Source organism: Leucoraja erinacea, chromosome 34 (assembly GCF_028641065.1).
Source record: "Leucoraja erinacea ecotype New England chromosome 34, Leri_hhj_1, whole genome shotgun sequence".
In the NCBI taxonomy this organism is placed as follows: domain Eukaryota; kingdom Metazoa; phylum Chordata; class Chondrichthyes; order Rajiformes; family Rajidae; genus Leucoraja; species Leucoraja erinaceus.
In genome coordinates, this window is record NC_073410.1 from 13,376,136 (window position 1) to 13,391,129 (window position 14,994).

Below are 14,994 nucleotides of genomic sequence, written 5' to 3' on the forward strand. Positions count from 1 at the left end.
TTGCCTGGTTTTACATGTCTGACTGATTTTTCCCCATTCTCTCTCAGCCTGACATCTTTTTCCACTATCTTGTCAATTTATTGTTTGATTAATTGTGGCTTCTCACTTTCAGGTCAATTTGAACCAAGTTAAGACACAAAGTGCGAGAGAAGCTCGGTGGCCCAGGCAGCATCTCTGGGGTAAATGGATAGATGACGTTTCAGGTCAGGACCCTTCTTCACACAAAAATAGGTGCAGGAGTAGGCCATTCGGCCCCTCGAGCCAGCACTGCCATTCAATATGATCATGGCTGATCATCTAAAATCAGTACCCTGTTCCTGCGTTTTCCCCATCCCTTGATTCCTTTAGCCCTAAGAGCTAAATCTATCTCTTGAAAACATCTAGTGAATTGGCCTCCACTGCCTTCTGTGACAAAGCATTCCATAGATTCACAACTCTCTGGGTGAAGATATTTTTCCTCAACTCAGGCCTAAATAGCCTACCCGTTATTCTTAAACTGTGACCCCTGGATCGGGACTCCCCCAACATCGGGAACATTTTTCCTGCATCTAGACTGTCCAATCCTTTAAAAAAAAAAAAAAATGCTTCTATAAGATCCCTTCTCATCCTTCTAAATTACAGTGAGTACAAGCCCAGTCGGCCCATTCTGTCATCACATGTCAGTCCCGCCATCCCGGGAATTAACCTGGTGAACCTACTCCCTCAATAGCAAAAATGTCCTTCCTCAAATTAGGAGGCCACAATTCCACACAATACTCCAGGTGTGGTCTCACCAGGGCCCTGTACAATGGGACCTCCTTGCTCCTAAACTCAAATCCTCTTGCAATGAAGGCCAACATGCCATTAGCTTTCTTCACTGTCTGCTGTACCTGCATGCTTACTTTCAGTGGCTGATGTACAAGCATACCCAGGTCTCGTTCAGACTGATTGTGGGGGGAGGGAAGCCAATTTGAATTATGCCTTTCGGGTTCTCTTTTGGTAAATTCTTGCAGTCTCTTTCAGTTCAAAGTTATATAATACATATATGTTAGAGCAACTTTGCTTCATTCCTGGCTTGCTGAACACAGAGATCTTCAGTCAATTTCAGATGAGTAAAGGGCCTGTCTCACGAGCATGTGACCTGCATGCGGCAAGCGCGACCAAACCGGAAGCGGGGGCCGAATCGAGGTCGAGTGAATGACGTGAAGTTCGAGCAAAGTCCGCGGGAAGTTCGTGCGTGACGTACGGCATCAAGACGCTGCGCACGCCCGTCGAGGCGGTGCTGCGGGCCGACAGGCCATTGCCATGCGGAATTTTTGATCCCCGCGCAATGTCAGGACCAACTCCGCACAATTCCATACGGCTCCGGCGATCGAAGTGGGACCGGCTCGTCGAGGCCGTACAGCTCAAGCTACCACGTTAGGTCACGCTTGCCGCATGGAGTCACATGCTCGTGGGACAGGCCCTTAACAGAATGCATTTGATGATGCATTCTGGAGTCTAACTTCATTTTCACTGCAAAAATGAAGGCAGGGTCCCAGGGTAATTATATAAGGCACGCAAGGAATGAGAACTCCTCAAGCAGAATAAGAGGGTCCAATAGTTCCACATACAAGGTTAGGGAGTCAGTGAACAATATTCAAAAGTTGAGAAAACTAAAAACAATAGTAAGCAAAATAAGGAACTGCATTGAACAAGAAATGACAGCTACAAAAAAATAGAAAGAAAGAAAAAGAAAGTAATTACTAGTATGAATGGAAGAGGCTAAAGATGAAAAATCACATTTGTAGATTGGAAAGTTTCTACCAAAGAAAATATGGGATGGCACAACTTTGCAACTTCCACGCATACACTTTTAATTTCTCAGCAATCATACTGATAATTTGTTGCCCTCACTTTTCTAAAGAGTGCTTAACATATCCCCAAAGACACAGACCTCTGCTTATGTACCACACCATTTTGTTCCGTAAAGGCAGCAGATTTGAAGCTGCGACACCATGCCCAGGTGATGCTTCAGTACCTGGTGTGATTCTCTAGCACTTTGAGAGGAGAAGTGGCAAAGCGCAAGTCCCATATTTGCAGCACGGGCATGCGATCGTCTTCAGATGCAAGAACAAGTTGAGTAGCAACTTCAGGGTTCCAGGCCATTCCAGAGCATCGCATCTACAAAAGACGTAATGAAACCACCCTAGTCATTTTAGACGTTTTGCTTGAGCAAATTTTAGTGCAGATTTGATGAAGGATCCAAATATTGAGATGTACAATTCCAGGCATGTGATGTTAGCATTAGATGTTTGGATTTTGTATAACATTTATAGTGAATAAAGCTCTTAGAAACATAGAAAACAGGTGCAGGAGTAGGCCATTTGGCCCTTCGTACCAGCACTGCCATTCAATATGATCATCGCTGATCATCCAAAATCACAATCCCGTTCTTGCTTTTTCCCCCATATCCCTTGATTCCATTAGCCCTTAATCCCTTAATTCCATTCCATGAGCTATATCTAACTCTCTTGAAAACATCCAGTAAATTGGCCTCCACTGCCTTCTGTGACAGAGAATTCCACAGATTCACAACTCTCTGGGTGAAAAAGTTTTTCCATATCTCAGTCCAAAATGGCCGATCACTTATTCTTAAACTGTGACCCCTGGTTCCGGACTTCCCCAACATCGGGAACATTTTTCCTCTTCACTGCCCCAGTCAACTCACAGGAAAGACACATAACTCCACCACCAACAATAGACATTTTCCTGGCACTGGTATGTTACTCTGGTGTGCTCTCAAACTGAAAGTAACATTGGCCTTAGCTTGCACCAGCAAGGAGCTGGAATGAGACTAGCAATATTTATATTCACGTTAAGGGGGAAAACAGCTCATGAGAACCAAGATCAACTGAGCGAACCAGGCACTAACATTTTGTTTTTGAAAGAGATGCAATATTCACAACAAATTATCTTTTAAATACGAGGCTGGATCATGCCTGATCTGACCCACTGCCACAATAACTTTTTTTGCAGTGGCACAGCGCCCAAACTGTGGCCTTAGTTCCAAGTCTACCCACAACTGTGGTGAGCCATGCATGGCAACATGGGTCATGGATGATATATTCTGAGACAACATTCCAAGCATCACCCTGATGACCGTACACAGCGTGCTGAGAAAATATCCTGAGAAAATTACGGAGAATCGGTATATCAAGGAAGACTCTCTCGAACTTCTACAGGTGCACAATAGAGAGCATACTGACTGGTTGCATCGTGGCTTGATTCGGCAACTTGAACGTCCAGGAGCGGAAAAGAATGCAGAAAGTTGTGACCACTGCCAAGTCCATCATCGGCTTTGACCTCCCCACCATCGAAGGGATCTATCGCAGTCGCTGCCTCAAAAAGGCTGCCAACATCATCAAAGACCCACACCATCCTGGCCACACACTCATCTCCCCGTTGCCATCGGGAAGAAGGTACAGGAGCTTGAAATCTTGAACATCCATGTTCAGGACCAACTTCTTCCCCACAGCCATCAGGCTATTAAACACGACATCAAACAAACTCTGAACTATAACAGCCTATTGCACTTTATCTGTTTATTTATGTGTATATATATGGTCTATGGTATATAGATACACTGAACTGTTCTGTATTATGCTTACAATATTCTGTTGTGCTGCAGCAAGCAATAATTTCATTGTCCTATCTGGGACACATGACAATAAAACTCTCTTGACTCTTCTTGCTACCAATTCACTATTTTTAAATGACTGATATTCAAAAGCATTTAAAACTGAAAGTTAAAATTAAAATGGTAGTTTATTTAAAATATCGTACATTGAAATAAAGAGAAATAAAAATGTCACAAATTTACCTTTTTAAACAAAGCTTGGCAATCCCATTGGAAAATATTGTGGTAAAATGAATCTAGTTTTAACCCACTCGGGACAAAGGCAATTAGCAGTGAAAGGTACTTTTGGGATTCGAAGTAATGCACTCACCCTGTTGCTGTGGTCACTGACTTTGATGATGGGTTCATTCTTCCTCAGATCCCACACCACACCTCTACCACTCGGATGAGCAGAAGCCAGGATATGCTGCACTTGCCGATTCCACGCCACACAACTGATGTCTTCAGAAGGCTGCATGGATTTAAAGGATAGACACAGAATGCTGGAGTAACTCAGCAGGACAAATGATCTGAAACTTCAGTACCCGACACACGATTTCACCAGCTGTTCCGTGGACCTCACGCCTGCAAACTACTTTGTGAAACAGCTTGGAAGAAAGGTTCAGCAAGGGAGCAGGTGTGAGAAGTTACAGACTTCTATTTAGATGTCACATTTAACAGTAATTCCCCACAGCAATCATAAATAGTTGGCAGACACTGAGGGAATAATTACAGAGATGACTATAACCTGGGGTACAAAAAGGTAAGAGGTTTCAATGGAGAAATGAGGAGGAACTTCTAGGGAGTAGAACACAAAAGGCTGTGATGATGGTGAGGTGGAATAATACACAAAAAGTCAGTCTGATGACTGGATCTGGAAGGGATTACAAAGGTGGGTAATGCGAGTAATGCAGTAAAAGTATCTGAATTAATGACACTTAGTGAATCACATTTATGAATTAGCTCAGACAGTTACTGCAAAATTCAAATGGATCTTTGCACTTTCAGGCATAATCTAGTTAAAGATAGGGAGAAGTCCAAGTGCAACAAAAGGCTCAAACTCAGGGACAAGTTGAACAAACGGTTCGTTGATGAGGACCTGGCACACATCTAGTTTGAACAGAAAAATACAGTGAGACCAAGTTTATCAGTCTCATCCATGGGAGAGAAACATCACTGGGGTCAAAGGATGGGCAAAGAATGAAAATAATGAAAGACACATTTAGCTTTACATACATCTTCAAAACACATTTTGGTCCATTTCTACCATTGAGTAATTAAAATAGCTAGTATCTCAGTCACAATATAGAGTTGTATTCTCTGGCACAGTAGATACCAGGTTCAGCCTATTACATAAGGAATATGAGTAGAATTAGGCCATTCGGCCCATCATGTATACTCCGCAATTCAATCATGGCTGATCTACTACTCCCTCCTAACCCTATTCTCCTGCCTTCTCCCCATAACCTCCGACACCTGTACTAACCAAGAATCAGGCCATTCGGTCCATCGGCTGTACTCCGCCATTCAATCATGGCTGATTTTCCTTTCCCTCTCAACCCCATTTTCCTGCTTTCTCCCCGTAACCTTTGATACCCTTACTACTCAATAATCTGTCATTCTCCACTTTAAAAATACTCTGATACCATCTTGTTCACAACAGTGGTGTCCTTTAAACCAAAATCAGTTATTTCAATGGATCTATCTTTACATAACGAATGTCTGTACTTTTTTCAATGCCACCTTCATCTAGTGTTGATTGTGTTAATGCCACTTTTCTGATCATTTGTGAATATTGATTTTATGCAATACATTTCTACTGATAATTTGAGAATGTATTGTATCCAATATAACCCATACAGTATACACAACAGCAACAGCCATTCATTTAAATTCTAATTTCTGGTACGTACAAGGAACAACTTTGCTCCATGACACACAGATAATATGTATTATATAACATCAATATTCTTCTTATCAGTTGAATTTGCATAGAAAGCTCACATAATTCTGGAAACCATTTATATCTAAATGTGATCAGAACCCATGAAAGTTGGATGGAATGAGAGAAACCCCAGAAAAATTAATAGAGACATGCAAATTGAATGACGACTCACATGCAGATTGGAAAGGGAACCTGATATGGATTGAAGAGTCGAGAGATGTAGAAAAATTAGAGCAGCAGAGATAGGAAAGCATAAACAATGCAAAGGGGAGAGTGGCAATGGAGAGACTGATCACAGTGGAGATACATTGCATTTTGGGGTAGTTACAGTCTTCATATACTTCCTCTTAAGTGTAATGTAAAGTTGTTAGAAAGGATTTGTTGGGTAATTAATAGAAGTGTTCCTTTCATGGCTATTACACCCAAAACATGAGAGGATGGATTAATGGGCCCAAGCAAGCCATGATATTAATTAATGGTACGGAGGAATGGTGCAAAGAAGCTATGTGTAAAATTACTCATGCTCCTGCCTACTCTCATTTGGACTGCCAGGAGCAGTGTAAAGTCTGCATCCTGTAATTCATGTTCTACCACTAATGCAAACTACCCAGACACCAACTTTCAGGATAATAATCACACCTCAGGAAGACCCACATTCATTAAATGTTAAGAACAGAGCAGATTCACAAGCTCATTAAGGACAAAAGGAATAGCAGAGAGAACCACACACTCATTATGATTAAGAGGAGAGAAATATAGATGATATTGGACATAAAGGCACACATACATCACACTGAAGGAAGTTGCAGTTTAAAGTGCAGAAAAGGGAAGAAACATACAAATTCACACACAAAAAGAGGAATATTGCAGTTAATTCTGCAGATCCTTACATTACCAGGCTGCAGAATTCTCAATTTAAACCTTACCTCTCTTTGCTGTGGTTGGATAGAGAAAAAAGAGAAGCGAAAGAATTATGTTATTTACACGGCAATGAAAGATAAAGTCAATAATTTGTATATAGTGTCAAAGCATATAGATTTTAGAAAAATACTGCAGTTTCTACTTAAGTACTGAACAAAGGACAATTTAGGTCCATTTCAATACATTAAGAAATCCACTCACTATGGTATTCAGTCAAGAACCAACAAGATTATGATTCTACTTGTGTTGTTTCCACACTCAATTTTTTTCTAGATATTGTCACCCATCAACAGGAATTGGCACTTAAGTCAATACCCCATATCCTTCGTCCCAGGCACTATGGCCCTTCTGTCTAGTAGTTATTTTGAAAATTAGCAGATACATAGATAGGATGTGCAGTTTACACCATTGTTAATGAGTGCAGCATACCTGTGATTTTGCTCCTGGTGTCATTGGTGTGCTGAAGTTATTTAAATCCCAAATATATATCTCAGAATCATTAGCTCCAGAAGCCATGAGGTTGCTCTAAAAACAAAAGACAACAGCATCTGTAATATTTCAATAATTAAACTCAAGATTAAATAATACCAGTGAGGATTAAGCCATTCGGTCTCCAGAATCCATACATCTCTTAATGCCCTGACCTAAGAATTATTCATTAATGTAAGTGTTTCATTTTTTTTATTTATCCAAATCACTGCAGTAATTTTCCTTTCCGCCTAGTACAAAATATTTGTAATCATCACACTTTACAGTAATTTCTCGGTTACACCCTCTTGTTTACTCACTCAGCAGACAAAGTAGCTTCTCTCTACTTAACCTATTAAATCCTGTAATCATCCTACAGTTCAACGGGATATAAAGGGCCTGTCCCACTATACGAGTTTTCCCAAGAGCTCTCCCGAGTTTAAAAAAAAATCAAACTCATGGTAAGTACGTAGAATGTATGTATCGGGTACATCAGAGCTCGGGACATCTCTTAGCGGCTCGTAACGCTAACGGCAGGTACTTTCTCCCTCACATGTGCTGCAGCCAGAATGATCTTATCACAAGGTCAGAAATAACAAGGTCTAATTGGTGTGAAAGGGAAACACTTTCAAACAATGTTGTTGGTCAGATCTTTGTAATGCTTATTTTTCAACCAATTTGTTTGCTGAATTCATCAAACTGTATCACCCATATCAATGTTAAAGTCATGTCATTTTGCAGAAACACCAACCAACCTGAAAAACCTGATCATCCCAGATTTGGCATAGATAATTACACCACAGACTTTCCCGTCTCTCAAAACCATTATGTTCTTGATCCAACCTGCACAACGCTAATCCTACCCTGGCAAGAAAACTACGATGTTTCGTAAGTATGCAATTTTGCACGAATGTCTTTTTTTCTGCAGTTTTTTTTTATTTTCAGTGTGTAGATTTGTGTAAATGATGTACAATTTCTTTATAAAATGGTTCTGTGTTGTTTGAGTCTACATGATGTGATGCTGCTGCAAGCAAGATTTTCATTGTACTTGCATCTCATCGTACGTGTGCATATATAACAAAAAAATTGACTTGACTCAACTTGAAAACCCTGATGCTGTTTATTAAAATAACAAATTTCCTTTCAGCAACTGAACATCTTGAAAGCCACATCTCAACTTTGCTACACACCAAGACAAACTTGCTACTCAGCATTCTATTATGTTGCTATAGCAGAGTTGAACAAAAAATGCCAAATCTCAATATATAGTTGCCTGGAGGATTTACGAGGTCATATCAAAAGATATAATGCAAGAACATTCTGTACAGGTTGGAACTACTCGAGCAGATTTTTATATAGATACCATAAAAACAAATTAAGTTATGTCACATTTCCCACAAACTACTTGGCTGTTTAAAAATAAAGCATCAATATAGACCAGAGCAAGGAGAATGGTGTCCGTTATTGCCAATTGTCTGCTATAACCATGTAAGGGTTCCCCCCCATTGCCAACACTGCCCGAGCATAGGGTCAGAATGCTGGAGCCCTGTCATTGAGAGCCAGTGAGACCTCCCTCATCACACAGAGAGCAGCAGCCCAAGGCCACCCGGCACCACTGGGGACTGACGATAATCATTGCCCCTGCTGTTGACTCCTGCATTCAGAGATTGGGAGCAAAACGGGAAGTCAGGGGGCATTGGGATAGCGGAGTGAGGAAACCTTGTCCCGCTCCGTGAGATTCCCATCACTAATTGCCCACCCGAAGTTCAGGGTGAAAAGATATTGATCTTTAACGTTAACTGTTTTTCCTTCGAAAGCCACTAACATGTGAAGTGTACAAGGTTCTTTTTAATAGCTAAACATAGATTGTTACTGGTAAAAATACTAAAGGCTGTTTGTTATTGTTTAAAAGTGCCAATCCAAGCAATGCCTTGCCAATTTCCATGCCTTGTCAATTTCAAAAGCCCCCAAAATGTAAGTCTGTGTTCTTAAAGGGGCAGTCTGCTATAACCCCCCAAAAAGAGGTCCATAATAACGAGTAGTTATTAATAACAACTGTAGTTATTAATAATAACAGTTATTATTAATAACATGCCATTTCAATTACTATCCATTCTTAAGTGCAGGGGGAGAAATCTACCAATTTGTGAAGAATCTACCAATTTTGTACTTTTTACAATTGGCTATTACTTTCCTAATAAAAGAGTCATTCAGCCTATTTCAAAACCAAACTCAAACCTTTGGATCTTAGAGGTCCACCTTTCTTTACAGCTTACTTTTGTGATTTTAATTTGTAATAAATAAATATTGCACAAACCTGCTATAGAGTAAAGCCTACAAACATGTAAATATATTTTTTGCATATGACAAAATCAAACCATTTTTTTAACGTATAAGGAAGGTAATACTATGCAGTTCACTGCTACTTTTAACTGTAAGCAAGACAATAGATTCAGTACCTGAAAGGGGTTAAAATCCAACCCTCGGACTGGGCCCCCATGCTTCTCACTCTGGCCGATGATGGGATCTTTTCCAGCTGCAAGGATCTGTTCTGCGCTATAAAGTGTGATGGTCCCAGTATCCCCTCCAGCCGCAATGACTCCATCAGAACTTGCACCATGGTCGCTCCAGATAAGTTTGTGAAATCTGTAACATTTACCACACAAGATTTCTTTCTTTTCCTCCCCGAAACATCTACTCGTAAACCGTGTTGATCATCATATTATTCAACCTGACACTTTTCCTACTTGTGGTAATGCATAAAATAATGCTGGTGGTTCTCCTTTGTTATGTTGTCCCAACTACACAACACAATGAGAGTTCCTCCAATCTGCAATACCACCCACCAATTTTTATTGCGAAAAGAACATCTAGCTTTTATGAGAAGAGACTTCAGTGTAAGGAATGTTGTCCAACAGTAAAATTATAACAAATATTTTTAAATAGCCAAGTTACACTGCAAACAAATATCATTTCTGAAGAAGGGTCTCGATCCGAAACGTTGCCCATTTCCTTTGCTCCATAGATGCTGCCTCACCCGCTGAGTTTCTCCAGCATTTTTGTCTCCCTTCATTTGCCCACAAATTCTCTTTTGTAAATTGTGGATTTTATTATTGCTACTTTAGGATATGTATGTCTGACGAAGGGTCTCGACCCAAAACATCACCCTTTCCTTCTTTCCAGAGATGCTGCCTGTCCCGATCAGTTACCCCAGCATTTTGTGTCTATCTTTGGTGTAAACCAGCATCTGCAGTTCCTTCCTACGTATGTATGCTACACACTTACCTGGTGGTGGCAGGTAGAGAGCCCCGCAACTTTACATCCAACGATGGGTCTGAAAAGTCTATCTCATAGATCTCTAATGCTGCATTTGTGCTGAAGGTAGCATCCAACTGTTGTGCTGAGGTACCTATAGTGCAAAGGATGATAATGGAACTTCATTCCAATAATAATTGATAGATTTAAGCAATTCATGTGCAGCAACATGTTAAGCTATTTAATTATTTGTTCTAATTTTCAAATAAACTTATCCATTGATCCATGACCATTGCTTGACCAATAAGTAGTTGGAAGTATAACATCTACAGGCAAGAAAAAGAGTAAAGAACTCCGGCTGTATAGCGTAAAACACAAAGCACTGTTGGAACTCAGCTGGTAAACTGAGTAATCTCAACTGTAGAGAGAAATGGACAGATGATGTTTCTGATCAGAACGTTTCAGGTTATTGAACCAACACTGGCTTCTCAAGTTGAAGAGTCCCAATTTCATGTCCATTTCCCTCCACAAGTGATGCCTGACCTGCTGAGTTCCTTCAGCACTTTGTTTTCGCTCAAGATTCCAGCATCTGCAGTCTCTTATGTCTCCAGTTACACTGTGCTTTTCACAGCATCAGAATGTGCCAAGACACTTTGTTTTAAATTCAGTGTACTAAAGTCGCCTAGAAGAACATCAACCAACCAACCACATTTTCTGAAAGCCCTGTTAACGTGTAGGATGTATTAAGCTGTGCTGCCAGGTGCTGAATTGTGTGCATAAAGCAATACTCACCAATCTTGAATTGTATGCCCTGGTTCAGAACAGAGAAACAAAGAACTGCAGATGCTGGTTTACAAAAAAAGATACAAAGTGCTGAAGTAACTCAGCGGGACAGGTAGCAACACTAGAGTATATGGACAGGTGACAATTCATGTCTGGACCTTCCAATAATCTGAAGGTTAGTAATCTCAGCTGCCTGACCCACTAAGTTACTCTAGCATTTTGTGTTTTTCTATGTCACAATAGCTGGGCCAAAAATGATGTTGGACTGGAAGCATAAAAGTGTGCTGCTGGATGAGGATAGGTTATGTAACACTGCCACCATTATAATTGCCACATTAGTCAGGATAAACAATATGGGATCCACTCCAGAGACAAGAGATTATCAAGCTATTCGGTATATATCAAACGGAGTGTTGTGCTATCAAAGCTGCTGTTTTTCAGGTGAGATTATATCACATTTTATTTAATAACTCTCCCTTAAAGTATGTCAGGTTGTTTTACTGTGTTGAAGGTACTATGCAAAATACAATTTGCATAGCGGTGCAGCGGTAGAGTTGCTGCCTTGCAGCGCCAGACACCTGGGTTCAACCGTGACTACAGGTGTTGTGTGTACAGAGATTGCATGTTCTCCCTGTGACCGCGTGGGTTTTCTCTGCCTGGTCTAGTTTGCTCCCACATTCCAAAGATGAGCAGGTTTGTAGGTTAATTGGCTTCTGTAAATTGTCCCTAGCGTGCAGGATAGAATTAGTGTACGGGTGATTGTTGGTACATGTGGATTCAGTGGACCAAAGAGCCTGTGCCCACACTGTATCTCTAAACTAAACTATACAAAAAGTTAGCTTTGAATTATTGAATCAATACCCAAACTGGCTTCTCAGGTGTACAATATAATTGCACAACTCGAAGAGCAGACAACGTCTTCAGATTCACTATGCTCATATTTATCTTTGTACCATCAACATAAACCAGTTTCCAAGCCATTTTACTTAATTGTTATGGGCGAGACCTCCTTCTGAAGAAACTGGCTGCTGAGTTCACAACATTACAATGACAGCAATTCACAAAGTACTAAATAGATAATCAAGAATATTAAATGTAAAGTGCTCAGAGAAAGCCACCATTTAAATCCACATTTGCTCTTTTTTATCTTTTAATAATAAGTGAAATTCCAATCTGTCAAATATGCCCTGATATAGCTTACTTCAACAAGGAGAGATTCTGCTATAGACCTAAAAAAAAATAATCAGTGAACTCTTAGATAACACTTTTGAAAATGGACACTGACCAAAACCTTTATTTGGTCAAGTAATCCATTGGATTATGGGCAGCCAGTAGTTCAATGCATGCTATGGTTTGCCAGTGCTCTCATAGAACTATGTACATGGATTTCTGCACTAATGGTTAATCAAGTTATCCAAGATTATTCAACGCACAAATTACTTTTATATCATAAAAATACGCTTAAAGAATTAATGATGCAGTAGTAATATTTACTCGATATTGAGGTTCAGTCGCTTTTGGAGAAAGCAGAAAGATTGTATCTTGATTTTTTAAATATATAACTAATGCTAAATAATTAAAATGAAAAACTGCTTTCTCCAGAACCAACACATTTCTATTACTGAAATGCACATTTGTAAATACACATGCCTACAACTTTTCAAAAAAATACATTTAACCAAAATCTATACTAAAAGCATGTAATGACTTTGCCTCAATATTAGCAAAATTGTTTATACGTATAGCACCAATTCTAAAGTGGAAACAATTGATCAGAATATTACATTGTAGGAGACTTCAATGATATGAAGGATCTTTTGCAGTTACCTGTGGCCAAATAAAGGGGATGATGTGAAGCTGGACTCCAGGATTGTACTGCTGTCCTCTCAATCTCTTTCAGTTTCATCTTAACTAATTAACCTGAAAACAAAATCAGTGATCATGACAAACTGATAATGGATCAAGATGTTCTCTTTAAGGTTATCCACCTTGAGCAGCTGATGTTGCTAGACCTCCTATTGATCTTTGTAACACTATATCCCGATGTTAAATTTTGAAGAATGAGTTTAAGATGTAAACATTCGTCAGATTTGTTAGCAGCTTTTGCATCACTGTGTTACAATGGGCAAGGTCTAGTGAATCATTTATACAAAGATACTGAGCGGCACAGTGGCGCAGCAGTGGAGCTGCAGACTTACAGCATCAGTGACCCCGGTTCGCTCCTGACTATGGGTGCTGTCTGTATGGAGTTTGTACTTTCTCCCCATGACCTGCATGGATTTTCTCCGGGCACTCTAGTTTCCTCCCACTCCAAAGACATACAGGTATGTAGGCTAATGGCTTGGTAAAATTGTAAGTTGTCCCGAGTGTGGGTAGGATAGTGTTAGTGTGCGGGCATCGCTGGTCGGTGCGGACTCGGTGGGTCGAAGGGTCTGTTTCTGTGCTGTATCTCCAAACTAAACTAAACATAGATTCTCAAATAAGTGGACACCGAGACCCATAAATAAATTTCTATAAAAAAACTTTGAAATCAGCTGGCCACAAACTGCTAGAAGGATCAGTTTACACTTGTTGAAAGTTAATGTTTCAGATTAATAATATTCCATCAGAAAAAAAGAACAAGAGAACAAGCCTCTGATGGTGGTAGCATAATGAATTCTGAAGGGTATAGACACATCCTATCTGCTCAAGTTCAAACAAATGCTTCAAACCTCATTGGCCGGCGGTTCATTCTACAGCAAGACAATGATCCCAAACATTTATCTTAAGCAATGAAGGGGTTTTCCAAAGCTAAAAATTGGTCAATTCTTGAGTGGCCAAGTCAATCACCCGATCTGAACCCAAATGAGCATGCCTTTTATATGCTGAAGAGAAAACTGAAGGGAACTAGCCCCCAAAACAAGCATAAGCTAAAGATGGCGGCAATACAGGCCTGGCAGAGCATCACCAGAGAAGAAGCCGTGCAACTGGTGACTTCAAGCAGTCATTGCATGCAAAGGATATGCAACAAAATACTAAATATGACTACTATCATTTACATGACATTGCTGTGTCCAAAACATTATGGTGCCCTGACTATGTATAAACACTGCTGTGATTTCTACATGGTGAAACCAAATGTATAAAAATGGCCTTTATGAAAATCTGACAATGTGCACTGTATCCACGTGATTTTTTTATATTACAAATCTCAAATTGTGGAGAACGTCTGTATATAAAACAGTAAGTCAACGACACAGTGGTGAAGCTGATTGAGCTGCTGTCTCACAGCACCAGAGATCTGCGTTGGATTGTGACCTAGGGTGCTGTCTGTGTTTAGTTTGCATGTTCTCCCTCTGACCAAGTGGGTTACCTCCAGGTGCTCCGGTTAACTCCCATATCCCAAAGAAGTGAACGTTTATAGATTATAGAATGGGGGAGGGAGCAACAGGATGGGATGGAATAGGAGGGGTCCTAGAATGGGACGGGGGGGGGGGGGGGGGGGGGGTCCTAGAATGGGGACGGGGGGGGGGGTCCTGGAACAGGGGCTGGATGTTGTCCGAGACTACGAGAGTGGGAATTACAAGATGGAATGGGGGAGGGTGATTGTACAGGACAGGAACGGATGAGGTTCCAGGATAGGATGGGATGGGACGGGATGAGGGGTTGCTGGGATGGATGGCTTGGGACGGGGTGGGTACTGGGACTGGATGGGGGCGGGGTGGTGCCGGGACAGCATAGACCGGGACGGGATAGAGCGAACAGGGTGGATAGAGGGAGGGACAGGAGGGGATGTGAGGTTTGAGAGGGGAGCTCAGGGGTAACTATGAGTGCGGGACTGGGAGGAGGAGGTGAGGATTTGTGAAGGGGGATGTGAGGGAGGGTGGGGGGATGGTGGTGTGGAACTGGGGGGGGGGGGGGGTGGGTGTTGGGTAGAGTGGAACAGGCGGAGGAGGGTGAGGAACGTGAGGGTAGCTGGGGAGATAGGGGAAGGGTAGGGTCGGGA

General features: G+C 41.0%; 1 protein-coding gene across 1 annotated transcript in view; it reads right to left on the reverse strand.

Moving 5' to 3' along the window:
• sec31b (SEC31 homolog B, COPII coat complex component) overlaps positions 1-14,994 on the reverse strand; it is a 62,240-nt gene that overhangs the window by 46,303 nt on the left and 943 nt on the right. The window contains exons 2-7 of the mRNA XM_055661866.1: positions 12,837-12,929; positions 10,257-10,380; positions 9,431-9,617; positions 6,933-7,028; positions 3,969-4,109; positions 2,000-2,142 (exon numbers count right to left, since the gene is read on the reverse strand). Coding sequence (XP_055517841.1) covers positions 2,000-2,142; positions 3,969-4,109; positions 6,933-7,028; positions 9,431-9,617; positions 10,257-10,380; positions 12,837-12,915 — 770 coding nt within the window. The 5' untranslated portion in view covers positions 12,916-12,929. The remainder of the gene's footprint in view (positions 1-1,999; positions 2,143-3,968; positions 4,110-6,932; positions 7,029-9,430; positions 9,618-10,256; positions 10,381-12,836; positions 12,930-14,994) is intronic.